We start from the raw sequence: 23,872 nt of genomic DNA, 5'->3' as shown, positions 1-23,872 counted from the left end.
CAGTTCCACTCTACTGCATCGTCACAGTATCGCAGCCAATCACAATATGACGCACACTGAGCCTTGAGCAAATAGTGAAAGATGCAAGGAACTTTCATATCAAGCTTCAATCCTTTAGTTTAGCCATCTCCTGAGAAGACATAGCACTGGCTACTGCAACAGCAATGCAAAGTTCTCTCCAGCATGCAGTCAACTTTGCAAATCTCTTGAAGCCCAGTATGCCAACATAATTTATTTTGTGCTTCTTATAGTAAAGCACAAAAATGTTTAATGGCAGAACAGTGGACACGATTTGAGAACCATAGGCTGGCTGTCTTCCATCACAAGGTGACCTGCAAAGCAGCGATGCATAGGAGGAGGCCTGCTTAGTCAAGGCCCATGTCTTCATCAGTACTGTCATCTTTCTTCTTGGGCGTTTTGTCCTCTGCTGCCTTAGATGCCTGCAGGGCTTTCACAAACTCCGCCATGTCTAAAAAGAAAAACACAGCAACTTTAAAAAGATGAAAACTAAGTTCGCATGCATTCATGCATTTCTCACGCAAAAGCAAAGATAAAAAAGGTTTTTGATTGCAGGTTTCTGCAATCATTAGCTCAATGGCTTGCAACATAAAACTGTGCACAAACAAACAATGCATTGTTTTATGTTTTTATACCATACATTCAGGCAGCCTAAAGAATTGCCTCCACCCATGCCATTAAATAGACAGGCTCAATTATAATCAAAAATGAAGATGGTCAAGGTAAGGCAAAGGCAAATCTAGTACACCCATAGGCGAAAAATGAAAGGGAAGCTAGCAAACCACTGCTGGGGGAGTGAACTTGGGGAGACTCCCTTGACCACACCCCTGAGAAAAGATGGATGGGATGGGTTGCTGGGAGGGAGTTATGTGAGTTAGAATGGATGTGGGGACAATGAGGTTTCTAACCCAATTGGTCAGTAATTTTACACTACTATACAGTCGAATTCCACTACAATGAAATTCATGAGACGCAAAAAATTGCGCTGAAGCGAAAATTTAATGTCGTGAAACCAGACTAGACCATCAATATATTGGACTGGGTAGTTCACAAGCAACATTAATTTTCAAAAATCTCTCAGCTTCAGCCTTTCATTGCTCCGAAATCAGCACCACGGTCTGATTTTCGTATCACTCCGGAAATCTCAAACAATAGATATATTTGCATAACAAAAGCACCCGCTGCACTGGCTACCGAAATGCCTAATACAGTTGAACCTCGCAACAACAAAACTGACGGGGCGCAAGAAAAATTTCGTTGAAGCGATATTTCGTTGAGGCGAAAACAACCCAAAAACAGTCAGGGTGGACAACACAGTCTCAAAACACCATTTATTTCCAAAGAAGTCGGCCAGCTTCTTCTGCTTCTTTTTTTGCCACAAGTGCCGTGGCACGACTTACGCACTCGGTGAGCAGTTGCAACGCGACATCGTCATCGTGAGCACCAATAAATCTGCAGAGCACATCAAACGCTTCCATCACTTTTAGTGCAGGTGGTGGTGCTAAATCCTCTGCGCCGCTGTCATCATCCGATGATGCGTCACTGTGGTGAACACCCTCAATTATGGTTTCATCACTCAGCTCCTCGGAAGAAAGGAACTTCCGCTTCCTAGACAAAGTCGCCATGCTCGTGACGATTGCAATGCACAGGCACAAGTGAAAAAAACTAGGGCAAATGCGCTGCTGCTGTTGCCAGGCTGCTGCGTCCTTTGGCGACGGATTGGTTGCGGCTCTGGCTTGGAAGAAAACGGGAGCTTGCACCCGTGCCTTGTTGCAAGGCAGCCAGCCCGATTGTCATCATCACCAAGCAATGGCAGTCTTCATGTGCGTTTGAATGAGTGGATCAATTGGTTCCAGTGAAAGTTTAATGAAACAAAGCAGTGTGGACCTACTGAAGTACACAGATGGGCGGTGATATGCTTGTTTTATTGTAAGATAGATTTTTAAACCCAGATTCACATAGCAAAAATTTCGTTGCAGCGAAAACACGCCCCAAAACTGGTTCATTGTGATGAGAAATTTGTTTCATTACTTTCTGTGGCGAGCTGACGGGGAATTGGAAATATTTCGTACAAGTGATGTTCATTGTAGCGGGGTTCGACTGTACTTCTTTGTTGCCATTCATGTTTTCATAAAAGCATTCCTGTTTTCGTCCTGCGAGAGTTCACAATGAAGCCATGCGTTACCTGGAGGCATTTCGACACCGACAAGGCACATGTGCACTTTACATCACTAGGTGCAAAAAACTGGTCACATGCATCTCCAAATCGATGCTTTGGACATTGCGACAGATCCAGTTACTATGATTCATGGAACAGACTGAGACGTGTGATATGAACATGCCGGTGACGTGTTGTTCTGTTAAGGCTACCCGAGAATTGCCATTTATGCAGCAGTGAATGTACAAGGCATTTGCACCAGAAAGAAAAAGAAATTTTACTATAATGCTCGCCTGCTGTGCAAGAGAGAGCCTGGAATAAACCAACATTGGTAGTCATTCCTGGAACAACACACCACTTGCTTCAAGATGGCAGGCCTAACGCGCTCCACACTGAAGCCACTGGGAAAGCGATTTGGAACTGCCCACCACTCCCCATCAAATGTCTAATGTTGTTTCCTATTTTTACCAACACAGTAAATTCACACTGAAATGAACGAAAAGCAGATTCTTGTTATGCGTCCATCAGCAAAGCAAGCAAGCGAGCAAATAAGTAGGCCAGCTGAAAGCCATCTCGCACGAATGGACACAGGTCGCAGACAGTTATGCTTGGGAAATCGGCGCATTAATTGAGATTCCACATGAAATGTCAGTGACTCCATTGAAAGTGTAAACTAACTTTGGCAGCAGTTTTTGGTGAAAAGAAATGAAATATTGAACTCTGTGGGCATAGTTGGATGCGCAACAAAAAAATGTCAGCTGGTAACTCAAAAACTTCGTTGAAGCGGAAGTGCATCCTGAAAAGTGTTCGTTGTGGGGTGAAATAGCTGCACAGCAGTGGTGATCCAACCATTTCAAGTTCTGGAACAATTTTTGGAGCAGAAAAATATTCATTTTGGAGTACTTTTTATCAGAACAATAATTGTGGAGCAACCGGGAAGCAGCACGAACGGAATAAAGGAGTCATCCAGAAAAGTTTGTTACTAACGAGATCGGGTTCAGCCATGTGTAGCTAGCAAGAAAAAAAACAGAAGAAAGGTGTTCACAAAAAAACAGAGACAAAACGTTTTATTAATGCTGGCACTGTCCTGCACGCAAGTTCAGCCAAGCGTGCTTCACTAGAAGTCTAAAGGACATGTTCACTAAAACCATTATTTGTTCATGTTGGCACTACAGTCGAGTCCACTTATAACAATACTCAAGTGCCATGAAAATTCCACTGTTATAATCGATAATTGTTATAAACGGGTTGCACGAAAAAAAGCATAACAACAACAAAGAGGGGTCACGGACGGCAAGTGACATGCGAGCTCTGCCGAGGCATCATTTTGGTGGCCCCGAAAGGGGCCTTGTAAAAAATACGAGAAGGTTGCCGCGGCTGCCTCTCAGCGTGAAAAATCCCGAAGAAATGCTGGGGTGAAATCGCCACAAGCATCTCGCAACGTACTTCTCACTGGCTTGCACAAGAAAACCCCATGTCTGTCAGCCTTGCTAGCCTCACGCGAAGCATGCCGACATCCTTCCTTCTTCATGGCCTCTCTTTGAAGCGCTGTGTCCAGCCGCCACTTGGCTGGAAGTCCACACTGTTAATCAGCAGGGCAAACTGCTTTGCCTTTGTGGCCAGAATCGGCCCAGTGATAGGCAAGTTCTGGGCATGGGCACCTATAAACCACTCGCTCGTAGAGGGCCTCCTCTACCTCCTTATAGGCACCTTGTCGAACGCGTTTGCGCCCACTGTCAAGCGAGCACTTTTCTTTGTCGAACTTCTCAGCAAAGCGGATGATCGTCGACACCGTCGGTTGCGATAGTGCGTACTTCTCAACCAAGTCACACACTTTCTTACTGTCTTTATAGTCCTTCACGATACTGCACTTAGTCTCCAAATCGATAGCCGTGCGCTTTCTCTTCACCGGCAACGTTGTCCGATAATCAGCGGGCGGATCAGCCAACTTCCGTTTCGGCGGCGATTCAAGCGAGACAGAGAAGCCACGTGGCCAGGAACGACTTCGACACAATCAATTAACACAAACAACCAAATCCGTTGGCAGAACTGCACTTTATGAGGGGCGAGCGAGCAGATCAGCGCTGTCGGCGTGTTGGCGAGGCCCATTCGTGTTTCGGAGGGTAGAGCGGCATAGAGCTATGGGCGCAGCACACTTGTGTTCGGAGGAGTGGAAGGGCAGTGGGTGTGAGGCGCGCGAGGCTGGCGATGCGGAGAAGGCCAGAAAACAGGTTCTAATGTATGAGCGCGCGGCAGGGAGGGTGCAGCGGCTGGAATTTCATTTCTTTTTTTTTTTCTTTTCAAGGATTTCGCATTCCACTAACTTTTGGCGCGAGCACTCAGGAGCCAGACTCCATTGTTGTAACCGATATGCGGCATGGGGGCAATGTAGTAAGCGGGCTATTTTACCATTGAAAACATACAAAAGTGGACGGTGCAGCAGCTTTTCATTGTTTTAACAGATATATTGTTAAAACCGGTATCGTTATAAGTGGGTTCGACTGTATCTCAATGCTCCTTGGAATTCTTTAGAAATTCATCAAGCTCGCAAAGTGAATCAGCAATGCCGAAATTCCCGTGTTCCAGTCAATCTTGACCTCGTTGGACCTGCTCCTATCTTTTATTCTTCAACCGGAAGATACTTCTTCGGCTCCCTTCAGGGTTGACCAACATGACACAACCGACATGATGCACGAACATGAAGGAAGGAAAACTTCGGGAAAGGTCCTCGCTATCCGAGCTGCACGGCAAAAAAATGTGCCGGAAGTCATGCGCTTTCGCAAGGACAACTGCGAGTCTTTGGCCGATGGCGCAGCCAATAGTAACACTAGGCGCAGCGGAGTCATCTGCTGCAATGCCTGCTGCGCACGAGCAAGTGTGCTGAGACGGCGGCCAAGTAGGGGGAGACGCCTTCAAGACATGTGACTTAACCGCCTCTCCAGAGTTCTTTCCTTCCTCGATATATGCGAATGAACTGGCTGCTAAATTCTACCACGAGCCAGCCCACCAGTGCCCTGGGTTGCCAACTGCGGAAACAATTTAGTAGGTTGCCAACTGAAAGCCTGAACGGTTACAAAAATAGTAGTTTTCCCGCAACCGCGTCTTCTTATTGGCGCAATATTGATCAATTTGCCGCCTTTGGGGCAGACTGGCGCAACAAAATGCAAATGTATCAGAATGGCGCAAATGGCGCAGCTGGAGCACCACTATGCACTGCCTTGTACAGTTTGGCGACGGGGTATCGGTAATACTTTGCTGTGGCAGAAATTTTGTTTCAGCGGCGTTCATTGTAGTTGGACTGGACTGTAGTATTTTGCCGGGTAAAGCATGGGTCCCAGCAATGCCTGGCCAGTCAGACACACCAATGAACAGCAATAGTTTGAGAGATGTCATAACAAAAAGCTCTCTCAATACTGAGAAAACGAGCTCTAAGAACAGATCTACACAACAGAGCTTCAAGGCCTTGCACCTTCTGTGTTCCGAGCCAAACTCCTTGTTTCTTAGATGTTCCAACAATTCATCTTGGGCCAAAAAACTCAAGCAAGCACTGAAACTTACTCACAATGCGAGGTCTCCAAAAACAAAGAAACAAATGAGCTCACCTCCCGAGTTGGCAGCTGCGACGACACTGTCATCCATGCCAAACTGCTGCATCAGTGGCCCCAGCTGGCCGGAGTGCAGAGCCGTGCTGAACATGCTCAGCGCCTGAGTAGGGTTTTTGTGATTCGCAACTTTTAACAAGGCAGAGCACACTCATTATCCAAGCAGGCTTTCACAGTTCACAGCTCTTAGCTCCGACGTGGAGCAACTCGCAAAAGGCGTGACGAGCAGCAGAGCAGAAGGAAGAAGCAAGTGCACTTGGCACACGATGATTACCACAGAGGTGCAAAGGCAAGGCTGGATGAGGATTATAGAGACTAAAGAGACAAAAGGTTAAACACACACTGAACACAAAGTAGGCAAGCCTAGAACAAGCAGCCATGCACCATCGATAAACACACAGTCTTAAAAAAAAAAAAGAGCTCTGGTATGCAGGAAAATAATGCAATTTAAAAAACACTGTGGCGACCAACTGAACACCTTTCTGTAGCATGGAGGACCATGAAATCTTGTGGACATGCAGTGAAGCCAGCCTAGCTGACCGAAGGTTTACAGCGGCTCTCACATGGCCTGCATTGCTGCCGAAGGTGACGCTGAAATCAACTGTGTTTTAATGGAGATATTACTGCACTTGTAGTGTACCAGTAACAGAATTACACCTCTTTAGATCAGCGCTGGCTTCTTACAAAGCATCGTCCACTGCGGCTTCAAAGCAAAGTGAGCTAAGGCTAGTGACATTCAACAAACAGCGTGCTGCCAGTTTGCGGCGCCACAGGAAGCACGCTGCTAACATGGATGCAATGTATTCACTCTTCTCGGTTACAGATACACATGTCTGTTGCCATGTTTTATTTTGAATCGTTGATAGATCAAACTATTCACAATCGATATATTCGCGATCATCAGTAATACTTTTATAATTTTCCCAAAATGCCAAACTCCCCCTTCGTGTTATATTCATGTAAATACGGTAAATTACCGTTTTCCGATGATTCCCTCGTGCCTACTTATGTACGTAACAACAATAACAAAAAACAGAATATGACAGCAAAGAAACAAGTTCACGAAACATGCTCAAATTCAACAATTTTTCAGGCTAAACTAGAGGCCTTAATCATACCTGCCCGATTAACATGCTGCACTTTTTTATTTGAAGTGTCCTAACCCAGTCAGGGGCCCGTTAAGTCCCTCACACAACTGCAAACCTCCTTGCACATACACGATCCCCATAACCTGCTTGCCTACACAACATGACCCCCTTGGAAGCTGACTATGAAAGTAGTGCCTCACATTACGTAAACACCCCCTCAGCGTCTTCGTTAAAGATACAGGGCAGGTCGAAAGACCCCAGGCTATAGGGTCTGTTTTCGAACTGTGCTGTTGGGCATTTACGAGACCCCCAAAACTAAAAATTTCTGGAGTGTGAGGAGAAATTTTGTCCCCACCATTAAGGACTTTGGTAGCTACACAGACACTGCAAGTGCCCAACTACATTGTTCAAAAGCATACCCTGAGGCTTGAGAACTTTGACCAACTATACACTTCTAATAGACATATACTTTGCACCGTGGAGAATCAGATGAAGCGGGGGAACCTGCTACCTGACAGGTGTACGGAGTCTCTCTCTCTTTTTGTTAATTTTGATGCCAGGACCAAAGGGCAGGGGCGGCCAGTGAGAACCGGGGCAAGGGCATGTGCAGGCGCTAGGCAGTAGTAGTACCTGCTGAAACTGTGGGGATTGGACGGTGGCCTGCAGGCGTTCGCTTACGTCGGGTTGTGAGCTGGACTCGGAGGCAGGGGGCAGCAGCTTCTCAACACGGCTCATCAGCTCCTTGTTGTCCAGCAGCGGCTGTAGCACCTCCATGTTGATGGTCGATGACAGGTCCACTGCACATATGAAGTGTCAGAGCATGAATATCAGGATACACCTGCATATAATATGCTCACAAGGGTACATGGGATAAGGCTGAGGGCAGCCAAAAGGTGAGTGACGAGATGAGAGCAACATCTTTAAAAACATTTGCTCTCGGGCTACTCGGCTCGTGGTTGTTTAGGACAGCATTTTCAGTGCAACAAATATAACTGCACAAAAAAAGCAGGTAAGATGAGCACTCACTCTTAATTTGGAAAGAATGCATATACAGTAAAACCTCATTAACACACTACAAAAAAAAAATGCAGAAAGAAACATACTACAGTCGCCGACCGGTTTTTCGGTCCGAAAATATGGTCCGAATAAACGAACAGTCCAAAAAATCCGTAAGTACAAAAAAAATCACTTTATTGAGATGAAATCGGCTGAAAAATGTCACTGATTTCCACCTCAATCCAAGATGGCTCCTTTTGCGCTGGCAAAAAGCCGATAAGACGGCCGATTTTGGCCCGCAAGCGACTGAAATCAGTCCGAAAAATCAAACTTTCAGACTTTTGAAGTCCGAAACATCCGTCGTGAATATGTATGCGCTTCAATGGGGCGACTGACGGCGCCTCATCGATGTCCTAAATATCCTGCAAGTCCGAATTATTGGAGTCCGAATTACCCGTCGGCTATATGAGGAAAAACGTATCATCCAAAACACCTAATTTTTAAAAAACATGACTTTTGAATGAAGTCCAATTCCACTTCATAAAAAAATGTTGTTAAGCATTTCTCGGGAAAAGGTATGAACAGCTCCTTTTCTAGTGCTCACGGCATTTGTACTGTCTTAAGCAGGGAAGGAACCTCGCAACACATCTGGCCCACCGAAGACAATAACAAAAGCAGCGAATTTTTTTTTTACGCTTCTCTCCCTTGCATCTGGGCATAGCGGAGAAGCCACCGCGGCTGCTAATTATCGCAGCGGTTTTTTTTTTTTTCTTTTCATGTCGCATTCCCCAGACTCAGCCTGCCCGTATCTGAGCACATCGTTGTACTTCCGAGATTCTTCGCCCTTAGGCACTATGAAGATGTGGACGCATTTCTCCTTCATATCGCTTCCCCGCAGGAACAACCTCCTCTTATGTCGCCGCACCGTTTTGTTTTCGTGTGTGTGCTTCGCCCATTTGCAGCAAGGAACTGCAGAGAAGCCACCACAGCAGATCACAGCTGCTGCATTCCAGCTTTTCATGTCGCGTGCCCCCACGTTAGGCCCACTTGCATTTGCACAAGTGCGGTTGGTTGCGATGTGTATTACATACCACTAGTATTTGTCAAAATTTTAACCGCAGTAGCCGAGAAATAGTGTTATCCGGGAACATAACAACCGGGAGAAAAATAGTTTAACTCTACGGGCATTTTCATTAACTCTAAGGGACATTTTGAATGGCTGCAACTCTGAGTACATCAGCCGGAAAATCGTATTAGCCAGGAACATATCAACGAGGTTTTGCTGTTTACATATACTATATTCAATTCTTTCATCTGACATGAAAACACAAGCATCTAAGATTTTTCTATATCAGAAGCACACTGAAATGTCAATGTTTAGGATTAGGAAGTTTACAATAAGGAAGTAATTTATTGGCATCCACTCAAGCGCAGCCATACGGCTACAAAGAAAAGCTGTACAGCTTTCCTTTGTAGCCATATGGCTGCGCTTGGGTGGATGCCAATAATTACTTCCTTATTACAAATCTACTTCACCTTGGGGGATTCCCCTAAAACATTAGACCAGATTAGGAAGTCTGCTTCTATAAGGTGAACACAACTGGTGCAGGACAACGATGGTTGGACAACATTAAACTGGAAGCCAAGTAAACTAACTTAGAGTATGATTAAACGGAGCGTAGGTTCTGCCCTACAGCAGATACAGCCACAGTGAAAACTGCCTACTCTGTGCCTCTCTTAGTGACATTCCAAGAAATGACCTTAACTGGACATGCACAGGTCACTGCCCGTTTCCTTGCACATGCTGCCAGCCCGCTGTAGCAATGCTGTACCTCCTCCCCCACACCCAGCCCCCCCGCCCCCCCCCCCTTCCAATTTTGAGGTTGAGAATTTTTTTCTTTTAAGCATTAACTTTTCTTAACACACTCCTCAGTTTCGCGCCGTCCGCAGTGCCGAACTTGGCAGCACACCAAGATGCTGCAAGGTGATGACATCACGTGTTTATCCTTAAACATTCACATCACACTCGCAGCCATCGTGAGAATTTTTTTAACCTCGCATAAAAAATGAGCGCTCGACCTTCAAGGCCAGCATTCAGCGTGTTTTGTCTATTTCACCATGACTGGTCGACGTCGTCGACTATTACAATATCGTCTGATCGCACCATGATAGAGCAAACACCTTTCAAAGCGAACAATGCTAAATACAGAAGACACGAATGCAGCTAACCGCGTGCTTTTGTTGTTGACGGATTGATGAATGGATGGACAAGCACAGGCGGACATATGAAGAAAAATTTTTACTCCGGCAACAAAAACCTGTCGAAACTATTTTTCCCCGCGTAATGAGCCCTCTCCCCAAATTGGTGCCAACTTGTCCGCAAAACAAGTGGGTTCATTATGCAAGTAAAGATGGTAGCTATCAAAGGTTCAGCTAAATCATCACTTCTTCACTCTGAGGAGGAGGGCAAACCTGCGAGTATTTTTTCTTCTCATTTTTGCTGGTGCATCGTGGTTTGGTGATTTCGAGACATCAGGTGTTACTTCAATTGATGCAGTATAACTGTAGCAGCTGCTACAAAACCCATCTTAGTTCCACCTTATGAACGAAGCCATCTCTTGCTAAGGGGAAGTTATGTTACTCTGCTACCCTGTGGGAAGAGCCATGACCAATGTGTAAACAGCAGAGGAGTATTGCAGACTTGCTTTCTCAAAATTAATCTGCCAAGTAAATGCCGTCGAACACAGTGATGAGAGAACTTTCACAATTAGAGCTCAGCATTTTAAAAACAGCTATGCTCATTAACCAAAGCTGAAATGGCCTGCATCAGCTATTTACAGACCAACACAGAATTTGCAAACAGAAGCACTCGAGGACAATGGAGCCAAGCAGGTGAAAAGTAGAGTTAGCTTTCATAAAATACAGACAGGGAAGCAAAAGTTTTGAAAGCAGTTTTCCCGATGACACAGTGCCCCTATGATGTCGCCCCTTCATTAAGAATAATCAATTTCTAGGATAGACTGTGAAAGTATTAAATGTCGTTTTGAAGGCAATGTATTTTTAAAACAGCATGATACGTGTGCGTGGTAGTTGCCCCCAGCTCTGGGTATGGAGTAGCAACACGACCTGTACTAGCAAATTCCAAAATATTTTAATGCAAAAGCATTTCTTCACTAGCAATCCTGGAAATGCCGATGTCTGTCTCAAGCCTATCAGATACCTGCAGACAAAATAAATGTTGCCGTGATAGGTTTCGAATGGCAGAGTGAACAGATAGCTTCGCTGGCCACTGCACGAGAGCACTATGCTATTGCAGCAGCCAATCACGCCGCATGTTAAAACGCAAGACACTCATGCTGTGGATTGCACATTGTCATCTTCATCAACTTCCACCTACCTGTGCGCAAAATTAATGAAATGAAAAGAAATGTGCATAACTTGCTCCCTGGGTCAGTGGACATATCAATTGCGCTTCGAGCTACAGTTAAGCCTGGATATAACGAAACTGAAAAAAGCTAGCGATTTTCCATTACATCCAGGTTATCGTTCCATGTAGTTCTCGCAAGAAGACTCTATAAAGAACAGTGCAGAACGGAAACCAAAATAAGAAACAAATGTAGGTGAAATCACCTTGAAAATGTTTAGAGAAAACCCCGTTACTTGAAGTCATAAACGCAGAGAAACGTTTTGCAATCGCGCTGATAGACTTTGGCAGCAGCTACCGCCGTTTCCATGGTGGCTCGCGCAACGGCGTTACGAGTGGGGTGGGGAAAGTGGGGGAGGCAGGGAGGACAGGCCACTGCGACCGAGCTAGACAAGGCACATGCTTCTTCCCACAAGTTCCCTCTCTCCATTTTGCCCGGTGCTGTTGTCCCAGGAAACGAACTCTTCATCTTGCGTTGCTGGTGCTCTCCAGCGTCCCCGCTCCCGAAGAGAGAGACCTATCAGCGCTGCAATCGCGCGAGCAACTGCGCGGCAGCAATGGGCACGCACTGCTCATGTAGTTTCTTTGCTATGCCTTATCATTTTTCGCTGCTTTTGAGCATGAAATGTTGTAGTGCCATATGGTAAGACGTTTCAAAAGCGAAAGCAGCGAAAATGCACCGATGACGCTGGAGCGTGGCGCGTTGCATCAACTGCGGTCGCTCGCTGCGATCGTAAGCATTTTTCTCATGCTCAGTTCGTGCTTTACTGCCATAAAACTTTTCTGCAAAATTTCACAATCCAACACAAGCTAACAGACAGTCTGTGCAGCGAGTTCATTATATCAAGGTCAACCATTGCAACACCTTGGTTACACTGAGGTCTCAAATACATGCGTTAGGAAATTTAGAAACTTTGTAATATCCACGGATTCGCTATATAGAGGTTCATTACATCCAGGTTTCAAAACAGTACATGGCGGTAATGACAGAGAAACGTGCGCCGGTTGAATTTGTGTTGACAATGTTCTGGTAGAGATGCGGAACTGGAGCAATAGGCCACTGGTGTTCATTTGTGTTGGCGTTGACAGCATTGTAGATTCCACTGATTTTGAAGAAAGGAAAGGCGCATAACTAGCTCCCTGGGTGGGTCAGTGGACACCTCAGTAATGGTTTCATGTAGGTGGTGTTGGTGTCCACCTGCAAAAACCTGCTTTCCCACAATATTCTGTGCTTAGCAATGCTAAACTGCCAGCAATTTTCCTCTCACAGACTAACCACGGAGGCAGCCATTCCTGAACAATTGACAAGCGCATTGAAGAAGAGTGTGACAACATATGATATGTCATTTCGAAGCAATCGCTTTAAAATGCCATAATGAATGTCTGTTATGAAGCCTGAAAAGTGCATTATCTTCCGGGCGTTACCTCAATCACTCAAGCTTCTTGTGTAGTTTGACATATTCCTGCGCGTGCACCATGTTCCCTCGCAAACACTGCCGTTCAAATTACACAGCCTAAATAGGTTTACATTTAAGACAGTCCTCAAACAGCACGATAAACAAACTGTGCACAGTAGCAGACAGCCAACATCATGTTTACACACCCAGGTGACGTTCATAGACACCGGATCCGAAGGCAGCCAGGGTATCGTCTATGCCATTGTCCGATACTGCATGAGATTCTCTTTCGTGAGCTTGCCACGACGTTTGAGGGTGCTTTTCCAAGTAAAGCTGCCTAGCCGCCTAGTTTGAACGGCAGTCTGCGCTACATCTCCTCGCAGCATGTCTGGCTAGACGAGAAGTTCACACGAGCAAGGTGTCGAGCTAGTCGTTACTGCATACCTAAAAGAACAGTGCTAGGAACGAGATGAAGGACAAAAGAAAGAATGGACACAGCACCTTACTCTGTCCTTTTCTTCGTCCTTCATCTTGTTCTTAGCACTGTTCTTTTAGGCACATGAGAAGCATGCGCGATTCGGGGAATTACCTAGCGGATAGAGTGCCTTTTGGGGATATGTCTGGCTTCACAACACGCATTTAACGTGGCATTTTAAACCGATAACCTCAAATTGACGTAACATACTTTGCCTCACTCTCCTTCAAAGCACTTGCCAACTGTTAACGAATGGCCGCCTCCATGGGTAGTCTGCAAAACAAGAAAAATATTTCGGTAAGTTTTGCTTACATGTGTGTTCAATGGGTTACGCTCCTGCTCTCGCGTGCATGTATCCCGGTGTTTTAAAAATACGCAGCCTTTGAAATGACGTTTCATGCTTTCACAATCTGTTCTAGGATTTACTTGCTTATTCTTCATGAAGTGACAACATCGCAGGTGAGCACTGGTATCTTACAGGTACTCACCTACAAGGCAGAAACGTGGAGGCCAATGAAAAGGGTTTAGCTTAAGTTAAGGTCAACGCAGCGAGCCATGGAAAGAAAAATGATAGGTGTAACGTTAAGAGACCGGAAGTGGGCAGAGTGGGTGAGGGAACAAACGTGGGTTAATGACATCCTAGTCGAAATACAGAGGTAGAAATGGGCTTGGGCAGGGCATGTAATGCGGAGGCAAGATAACCGCTGGTCCTTGAGGGTAACGGAGTGGAATGACAGTAACGGAGTGGGCGGCAGAAGGCTAGGTGGACGGATGAGATTAAGAAGATTGTGGGGATACGGTGACCACAGCTGGCAAAGGGCAGGGTTAGTTGCAGAGACATGGGAGAGGCCTTTGCCCTAGAGTGGGTGTAGTCAGGCTGATGATGATGATGATAATGTTCTGCTCTGTTCCCTTCCGTTAGCTTACCCGCGATGCGTCCTCCCTGTAATTACCTTAAAAACATGAGAGTGCGCCTGCGTAACAGCAACGCTAGTGTCAGAGACAGCATGGCTGCTGTGGGCATGGGAGATAGCTCTCCCTGTTCGGCTCAGGAACTCATCGCGTCCGGCTGTTTTGGCACACCACTCCACTCTCCGCCCCAAGGCGAGGGCTTGTGGGAATGAATCCCGCGACCTCGTCCTGCCCGGCTTCGGAATTTCTCCTATAGCCTAGAGTGGGCAAACATTCACTTGTAACTTCGCTTGGGGGTCGAACAACCTCGATTCCTTAACATATTTTTTTACAAGCTGGCATCATTGTTGTTGAAGCAATAAATGCCTTTCGTGTTGGCCAGGGTCACCGTTCCTTTGTTCCCTCTGTTGCGGTCGGCATGCTGTCAGTAGTGCTCGCTATCACGGGATGGGGTCGGCTGTTTGGACGGTCAGCCGCAGTTAAGCGGAGGAAAACACATTAACCCTCCTATTTCAACCCCACACTGTGAAATTAGAAAACTGCTATGAAAAATTTTTTTTTTTTTGCATGTATTGCTATAGGTGTTAACCCTACTTTTCAACTCCACTCATCCCAGCTAGCGACCGCAGCGCTACCGCATCTTCCTGGCATCAAATATCGGTGTTGTTCTATATAAAAGGTCGACGGCAGTTTTTAACTTCCTTACTTTCTACCACCTTTATCTTCAATGTGTCAGTCTCTCCCTTCTTCTCTAATAGCATGAGAAACAATGAAGCAAACTGCTCCCCTTGCAAAACACACATGGAATAAGCAACAGATGGCCAGAGAAAAATTCCAACAATTAATGTCGAGTGCACTTGTGTGAAACACTGCTTGAAGTCTAAAAAAAATTGGGGGGACAATTAAGCTCCGTTTTAAGGGTATGACACGATAGTGTTAATGGGTCCCCTTCAGCAATCTGCGGTCCTCTTTGCAGATCACTTTGCAGACACAGAAGACAATGCAGAAGACGACGCGCACTGTACACTCCTCCCGCGCCATCTGTTGAAGCAGCTGCAAGAACACGCGTGGTTTTCCGGTGGCTGCCGCATGCCAGAGCCACTATGCCACATGAAGCAAAGAGGATATGAAATGCCAACTTGCCCTCTGCTACTTGCTTAATTACTAATTTCATAATTCAAACATAATTACACATATACTCATTAGCATACAGTTGTAAGAGACCAATTCAAGTGAAAGACCACATGAAAAAAATATAAACCCCCGCTTCTCAAGTCGTACAAGCTTGCCTCCATGGCCTAAGGGTAGCGTGTCCGACTCACAACCCAAAGATCGCAAGTTTGAATCCCAACTAAAATCCTTGAAATTTTTCTTTAAAGCAGAAATCATTTACATTAGAAAGTTACAACATTTGAGACATGAGGTAACCTTTAATTCGCATTACATGTTGTTTTTTAATCACCTTAATTCCACAGATCCACGTGCGACATCAATTTCACTGCCAGACATCAACAGGACAACGATGCTTTTTCCGCTGAGCTGTATTAACGCTGTCGTGTTAATACAGCTCTCACAAGTTGTGATCCAGTGCTGCATCACACCTTGTGACAAGGCTTCAAGTTACAAGTAAAAAAAATTTCACCCACCATTGACAGACTGCTTCTTGTCAGCCTCAACTCCACTCACTTCTGATGGCGGCACTGTGGAACAGAGAGGCATCTTCCTCAAAATATTGACTTTTTCTTCACAAGGAAAAAAAGAGAGGAATCAACAAGAACGCAAGGCAAATCTTCTCACAAGGAAATGGCATTCACTTTCCTGTACTGTGTTTAACAGTGGAACCTCATTAATTCGAACTCGATTAAATTGATTTCCTGGTAAGTTCAAACTGACACTACAGTGCTGCCAAACTAACGTCTACTTCACCGGCAGAAGAAGCATGCAATAATTAACATGCATACACTTGTGCAACAGTTAATTTTTAAAGGCTTCACCGGCGAACTGCCATAGCCAGCGAACCACGAAGACGCAATGGCTCTCCTCTGGACCACACGCTAGCAACCATGCATGAGTAACCATGGCAACCAATAACACGATATTCTGAGCGCACCATAATTTCTCTACAGTTGGTGCAGTGTGCACATGCAAAGCGACCATAAGCATTCAGAATGCTTATTCCTAGCTGTGGGCTCGTTGTCCAGCATGTGCTATGCACATTTTTCTGTCACCAGCATGGCAAGTCTGCATGTCTACCTATGCATTCTCTGTTTCGCTCCCTTTTCCACTGCCCTTTCTTCTTTCACATCTATGTAAGTTTTGCTGGGCAACGTGAAACCAGCATAGCCTTTTAGTTCCTAGCTATTTCCTGCTAAAAGCAACCTTTGTACAGCTGGCAGCTCATTTCTAGCAAGGCATGCCACATGGTGGTCTCCTACAGTTTTCGTAAATGCAACAAACAGAAGGAATCTGTACCTTCTGTTGTTTCCCCAGCAGCTTTGAAACCAATAACTACCGCGTGTCTGCTCCATTGCATCCAGTATTTGCGTAGGTCAACTGCCTAATTTAGGCAGCAAAGTAGACTGCTTGCTATAAAGATGGGTTAGGTTTTATGTGGTTTAATGTCCCAAAGCAACTCTGAAGGGACGCCATAGTGGAGGGCTCTGGATAATTTCGACCATCTGGGGTTCTTTAATGTGCACTGATATCGCACAGTGCATGGGCCTATATCATTTCACCTTCGTTGAAATGCGACTGCCGTGGCCAGGATCAAACCCGTGTCTTTCAGGTCAGCAACGAACCACGATAACGACTGGGCCACCGCGATGGCACTTGCTAAGAAATGAATAGGAACGCACCCCCGGTGTGTATGTCACGCCTCAAGCCATCATGAGCGTCATAATTCACATCATCATGGCGTGCAAACAATGCCAAATGTTTGAACTCTGTTTTCACTTTTCACCTAGCCAACAAAGCACGAGAATGCATGCGCAGTGAAGGTTGTTGCTACCACACTCACTCTTGATGCCAGACAGGATGTTCTGGAGGTCACTGAGCTGAATGGCAGCACCGGACGAGCCCCCAGAGCTACTGGCAGCTGCACCAGATGTGGCTGCAGCCGGTGTCTCAGAGGCCGGGGCAGTTGAGCTCGCCGCCGTGCTCGACGCGGGAGCTGAACCACCACTGGCTGGCGCAGCAACGGCCTCAGAAGCAGCAGCTGCACTACTGTTTGCTGTTCCACTGCTGTGAAGAAACAGAAGCCAGTGAAGACTCAAAAGTTGCACGGGAGAACAGGGCCAGACAATAGCAGATTCAGAGGAACATGCAATGAAAACAAGAGCAGCAAGAAGAGGTGGAAAAATAAACAAAATATTTTGCACTAGGGTAAATCAGTGCCACATGATGCAACTCGCAGATAAATAGAAACTTAGCCCCAATATATCAATCTTATTTTTGTACTCCTTGTGGAGCTCCTGCAGCTGCTTTCTATGTAATCCAATCACCTAGCCATGGGCACAGTTTCTATTCTACAGATTACCAGTTCCGATTCCATTACAGTGCCAATTTGATCATGCAGGGAATGAAGAAATTGACTTCTACCAAGAACGTTGCACTTATCTCATTAAATTCACTCCTCGAAACCTACACAGCTCAGCCGCTAAGCATATCATGCTTAACAGACCTACAGAAATTGGCTCAGAGTGCATTGGCCACTGACAAAAGACTAAGATAATACTTTTATAGAGAAATAATTCAGTTAAGCCGTGTCCTTGGATAGAAGCACTCAAGAAAATGAACAAGCTCTTCTTATAAAGTCCCTTTGAGAGTATAGGTTGCACTTAGCATGCACAATAGATATTAAGTTCCTCACATGGATACCTATAAGCATTCAGAAACACCTCATTAGCTGCCCTACCTTTTCCAGGCGACCATGCTCAAGGAGAGAGACGGAGGACCACGAGGCCACACCATCATTACAGGTGCATTACACTTGCATTACAAGTGCAATGCAGAAAAAGCAATTCTTTAAGGGTGCCCACAGTTTACACTGCAAAGCCACAAACCAGTACATGCATGCGCCATTCTAGAGCAAACAAATGCCAGCAAGAAACCTGCAAAGTCATGCATCAATCTTCCAACCTCCTCATAGCCTTTTCAACCTTTCATTGCATTTTTTAATGAAGCTCTTAAAAAAAATTCTCAACAGCATCTCTCTTCAAGAAGGTCACAGTGAATCCTATCATCAAATGGGGTCCACAGCACTTGCATCACAATGTGCAGCAGGAAATTCAAACAAGTGTGGTAACTAAAAAAACACTTTATGAATAGGCACAGAACAACGAGGTAGACAATACAAGCAAAGAACCATGTACAGCTTTACTTGCCACACCATGTGTTATCTCTCAGCTCTGCCACTCCCAAGCTCGCAATGACAGAATTTCCCAGAGGAAAAAAATAGCCTTGGCTGCTTTGCGAACCGCTCACTTTCACCACAGTAGATCATTGCGACTTTCATCTTGGTATGCACGATGGGCCGCTTCAAACAGCTATGAAAGCAGAGGTAAAAATGAGTAGCAACTGTCCCCGCACCAGACGTTTTAAAAAACTGTAAAGCAAATATCAGCACCAAAAAGTTCTGTTGATGAGGCTACATGGACATAGGCATGCACGCCACTGTATATTTCCAGCACTTAGTCATGATGCAGTAAGCCCATGAGAGCAGCATCAAGACATCTAAGCTACGATATTTTAAAAATGTGGACTTTTAATAAGTACTAGAGCAGCAAACATAAAACTGCCTAAACGCACCTTTGTGCCCCGAGCGTTTACACTTTTACATTTTTTTCCACTGGTTAGAGACCCTATGTTCAAAAGCAGTTCATGCCGCAGTCAGTCAAATCAAATTATAGCATGACCCCGTTTCCAGAACCAAAAAGAAGGAAAGTTTTTTATTATCAGTTAGTAAATCTATATTTAGACACAGTGGTTAGTGGTGTACCAAGCATCCTGATAAACACAAATAAGCACATACCTTAACTCTTTCGCTACCATGCCACAGGCCATCGGTCATTATACGACGAATGTTTGGAACCTGCCGTCAAGTCTGCACTCCTGGACAAGCTGCACCATCTAGTTTGCTTCTATAACACCCAACTGCTTGGTTTCAGTTTTGTTTTTTGATTTTCTAACGCGTGGAGGCGACCTGAAAAATGACAATTTGACCGGACGTAGTCCGCCTGTCGGCAACCATTGGCGTCGGTTTCGCCACACTCTCCTAAAAGCAAAAGGCTACACCAAGCACTTTAGTTGGTTCTGATAGTTTTTTTTTTTTTTTTTCAGTTAGAGCAGCAGTGGTGAGTTAGACAACGATGTGGAATAATTGAATTTCAGTTCCAAAAGTAACAATTCGTCTGAGAGGCCCGAGACATCAGCACGTGCTAGCACATTTCATTTCGCCGTCCACGTGTATTTTATGCAGTGCACTTGATTTATAAAAGCTGAGGGTGGTTTTTCTTGATGCTTTAGCATCTTTACAGCGTACTGCCAAACTATTTTACCAAATGTGCCAGCAGATATTTGATTATGATGATGTCAAGGAAGGCCAAGCCCCCTTTTCATCCATAGAACCCATTCACCATCAACTGAAATAAAAAAAATGTCAAAAAGTAGGAACTGCAAGCTCTACTATAAAAACAAAAACAGAAACCAGAGCAAGTGTAAGCACATTCCACATCTATCTCCACTTCATGTCCTCTCGCAATTGCTTTCTCTAGTGGTACAGCAGTCATATTCCCCAACTTGAAAGGCCATAGAAAGTGCGGTTTATTATGTAGCAGCTGAAAATGACAAGAATCGTAGCTAAGAACATGTGCAACGTTTTGTACATTTGCTTTTTTTTAAACAACTTCTAGCTTAGTGAAGCGGCCTGTTTTTGTTCTCCTTGTATTGTTTTTTGTGTTATGAGCATATTTAACCAATAATTTTTCGAAAAGTTTTGCACACACAACTCTGGCATTTTTTTTTCGTTCTGAAGTTCATGCCTTACACTGCGCAGTGCATTTGGCACTTCTTGAGAAAAAATAATTTTTAATTTAAAACACTCAAAATCAGTCATTTTTTTTTTGCGGTAAGGATAGAGTTAATGTTCTTCACGGCTGTCAAACCCGACAGTTAGTTCACACAATTCATGAAACAAAAAATTTAAATTCAACTATAAGACGCAGACCTCTGGCTTGATGAACGCCCTCCACTCAACAGAGAACTCAGGTTGGCAACGCCTCCCACTCCACCAATGCCTCCTGGAAAAGAAAAGAAAGTTCAAAAACAGATTTTCGTACCTCCCGAAGTACCTTGAACACACTATTTTGCGGCATCTTGACTCATGCGCTGCAAATGTCAAATGAAGCAAGAACAAGACAATTGAATGGGAACAGCAAAACGAGAAGATTTTAGTTCAGGGACACAGAATTGTACTGTACTTGATTTTCAATTTGATGTTTAAAAGACTACGGCGTGGAAGTGTTAATAAACCCTGGGCGTATTTCCATCTTAGCAGCTATTATTACATCACAGCATAAAAAGCTCGTTCTGCTGAAAACCCGCCATCGTCCGTCGTCCTGCATTAGTCAGAAAAAACCCCACAAGTTTCAAATGAAGCTAACGAATTGGGCGAGGGTCCAAAAAAGTCAAAAGAGGATGTTCTTCAAATGAGAGTATTTAAAAATATAGAAGAGATTCATTAAAACAAATTAACCAGCAATGGGGGATGACACAGGCCCTCTGCGTGCCAGGCGGGCATGCAATGCATAGGCCACGAAGGGTCACTGGTTCAGCTATATTAGAGGGCCACCTAGCGAATGCGTTGTGGTATGTATAACAGTAAAATCTGTTTGGGAGGTGTGTACACAGTATATAGTGGCGTAATGTGCCATGATTTGCAACCTAGATAGTGATTGGTAACCGGTAATGCGATTTTAACTGACGATGTCAACAAAATGAGAAAGGAATAAAAAGAGAAAAATAAAAGGAGGAGAGGGCACTATCGCGTCTACTCTTAAGACAAAGCTTAAGCATCCTCCAAATTTTTTTTGTGTTCTTGTGTTTGTATTTCATCTGATGCTGATACCATATACTTATTCCATATCTTCAGAAACAATGACCTCACCGGTGTCATGGTATCCATTTTCCTCAGCCTTATATATGGTCACCAAATAACCTTCATCTGGCACCAGAGACATACTAGCAGTCACCCCTCAATAATCTTCAGGTGCTCTAGCACGTGGATTGAAATAAATTTTCTTTCGTTGTCCAGGGCTCTCCCTTCACAAGTTACATTATGAAGATAACATTAACTCATCTATGTACTATAGCCGCTTGCTCACCGAGGCTGTCTCAAGCCCTCTCCCCTGTTTCTCCACACAAGCAACACCAGGTCACTGGTTAGACTGTTGGTCACCTGAAAAACATGCTTGCATCCCACTTCAGCGGACTTTCTTTTGTCTTCTCCTGGCTCATGATGACTGGAAACTACATTTTCCTCCCACTCGCTCATTTTAGATACCTTCAACTTCTGATGAACTGTAAATTACCACTGTGAAACTGCTAGGTATTTTTATAGGCAATGTAATGCTTTACACATTTAAAGGCACTAAGCGGCTATCAAGAGTACAGATAATAAAGACTTTAGCAATGCAACAAAGTGACACATTTCACATCTGCCGCACCCAGGAGCTGCACCAGCTGGTTCTGGCTCATGTTGTTGAGCAGGTTCTGCAGCTCGTCATCCCCAATGTTGCCCAGCTCCGAGTGGAGATGTGAGCCCGATCCGCCACCAGCACCAGCAGTGCCTGCGCGGCTAGAGCCCGGCACAGGCGGGTTGTTGAGGTACTCGTTCACCTTGCGCACCAGCTCATCATCCTTGTCCTCCTTTGGCTCCTGAGAACATCCAGTAGTAATCAAAGAAGCACTCAATCAGTATCCTGGCGACAGTAGCATTTTAAAAATTTCCCCAAGATGAGATGACAAAGAAACAACAGAAAGCAGGCACATTTTCGTTTTCTTTTTACAGCGAATGTTCTGTCTGATGAATGGGGTATCAGCACATGACACTACTAGTACCGTACCAGGCGGTGGTACAACCTTAATTGTCATAGGCAACAGTGCAGTCCAGAAACTTATTGAAGGTTACAATGCTCCCACAGGTGCACGTCGAGGAAAAATAGACAAAAGAATGTGAGTTGATGAAAATGGCAAGAGCTAAATACTGTACAATAAATTTTTTTCACTCCTGCTGCTGAAATATTCTCATGGGATAACATCACTTGCAAGGCACCCAGAGTCCCCCAAGTGCCTCTTGCGATCAACAAGAGCATGGTTCGGACCCTCTTTAACATCAGGTGAGCAAAGCAGAAAAATAATGACAAACACTTGAATCTTGGTCGGCATGCGGAACAGTGGGAACAGCCAGCTCCTCCTCACCTGCATCCAGAAGAAGCACCTTCGACTAGATGACTTGAACTTGAGGACGTACACCCGCCCAGTCGTGCACTGGGTCACCTTCTTGAACTCAGCATCATCAGGGAAGATGATCAGGTCCTGCAGCATAAATACTCGCATGACCTTAATTGTGCCCCAAGTAAAAGCTCCCTCCCCCGCAACAGAGCTATGCCTGCTAGGATGCTAATTACCTCTGTAAATGCACGTATACTGCAATTTCGTTCCAACAACTCGATACATGTGCATCTTATGAGGCCTAAGGATCTGGAACATTACTGTGCTTAGTGGCACTAGGACTTGCTGGCTCCACAATGGCTCTCTCCCCACTTTTAAAAATGCACAAAAAAAAAACGCGGCTGCTAAACAGTGTCTCTCATCCAGTGCAAGGCGGTCCATGCAAAACAATTTGCCAAGCATAACCTAAGATTGCCAAAAACTATACTGAAGCCCTACCTTCAATGCTCAGATATCAATTTCTTTTTTTCGTAAGGTTCCACAAAAAATGACGTCGTTGGATACTTGGAGGGTCAGCACTATGGGGGGGGGGGGGGGGGGGGGGGTCCATTTAGAGGGGCCCTGCTTGGAAAAACTGACATCAGGCGACAACAAAAACTGCTACGCGAATCTTCCTCCCTCTTCCAAGACACTCGTCACCTTTGTCGCAGTTGGATCTCACCCAGAGGCCTACAGAGGAGGCTACACAGCCCAACGCAGTGAAATTTTAAGGCAAGACCGACACATGCGCTTACATCCTCCACAGCTCCCGTGGTGCGGTCCTTCCAGCAGAAATGCATGAGTGAGTCTTCGCTCTGATGGACGTAGACGGTTCCTTTGCGCTTGTCGGGATGCACCATGTTGCCTTTGCGCGTCATCCTGCCAGCTCGGAACTCGACAAGATACTTGCTGTGGCTCTGACTACCAGTAGTAGAACCGAAGAGAAGTCCCCTAGTCATGTTGAGCTAAGTGGTTCGCTTACAACCACCGTTGTTATAACAGTCACAACAGACTTCGAACCCCTGCAAAAACAGAGGAGACTATGCTTCCACAGCACAGAGGCTAGGCCAGCTAGGCTCGCAGTCCCGACAAGTGACTCTGCGAAACCGCGATACAAAACGCGGCGTGTTGTTTAAGCTTCAAACCTGACGTGCAAAGCTGACGTAGTTGCGTATAAAGAGTGCAAGAAGGATGTTGGAAATGTTTAAAATTATGGACCACTTATATATTCCCACTTATCTTGGTGTAAGTTAATGATGCAATCAATGAGAATTTCACAGTGCCAGAGAGATACATGAAAAAGGAATTGATCGCT

The 23,872-nt window shown here is 45.2% G+C and overlaps 1 protein-coding gene across 4 annotated transcripts; it reads right to left on the bottom strand.

Moving 5' to 3' along the window:
- Nucleotides 1–212: 212 nt before the first annotated feature.
- Rpn13 (regulatory particle non-ATPase 13) lies at nt 213–23,691 on the bottom strand. Of its 4 annotated transcripts, none has more exons than XM_077663390.1 (9): nt 23,313–23,691; nt 22,546–22,662; nt 21,792–22,002; nt 20,294–20,366; nt 17,087–17,310; nt 15,717–15,770; nt 7,497–7,663; nt 5,779–5,881; nt 213–469 (listed from the first exon to the last, which is right to left on the bottom strand). In XM_077663390.1, exons 1-9 carry the CDS (start codon nt 23,514–23,516, stop codon nt 366–368), a joined length of 1,257 nt encoding a protein of 418 aa, XP_077519516.1. In that variant the 5' UTR covers nt 23,517–23,691; the 3' UTR covers nt 213–365. The 4 variants fall into 4 exon arrangements, with proteins under 4 accessions (XP_077519516.1, XP_077519518.1, XP_077519517.1 ...); XM_077663392.1 differs by having other exon boundaries at nt 7,545–7,663; XM_077663391.1 differs by having other exon boundaries at nt 17,087–17,307; nt 23,313–23,677.
- Between the last annotated feature and the right edge of the window lie 181 nt (nt 23,692–23,872).

This window comes from Amblyomma americanum, chromosome 4 (genome assembly GCF_052857255.1).
Source record: "Amblyomma americanum isolate KBUSLIRL-KWMA chromosome 4, ASM5285725v1, whole genome shotgun sequence".
Lineage (NCBI taxonomy): Eukaryota > Metazoa > Arthropoda > Arachnida > Ixodida > Ixodidae > Amblyomma > Amblyomma americanum.
Note: the sequence above shows the minus strand (reverse complement) of the source record. Positions and strands in the feature narration are given on the sequence as shown.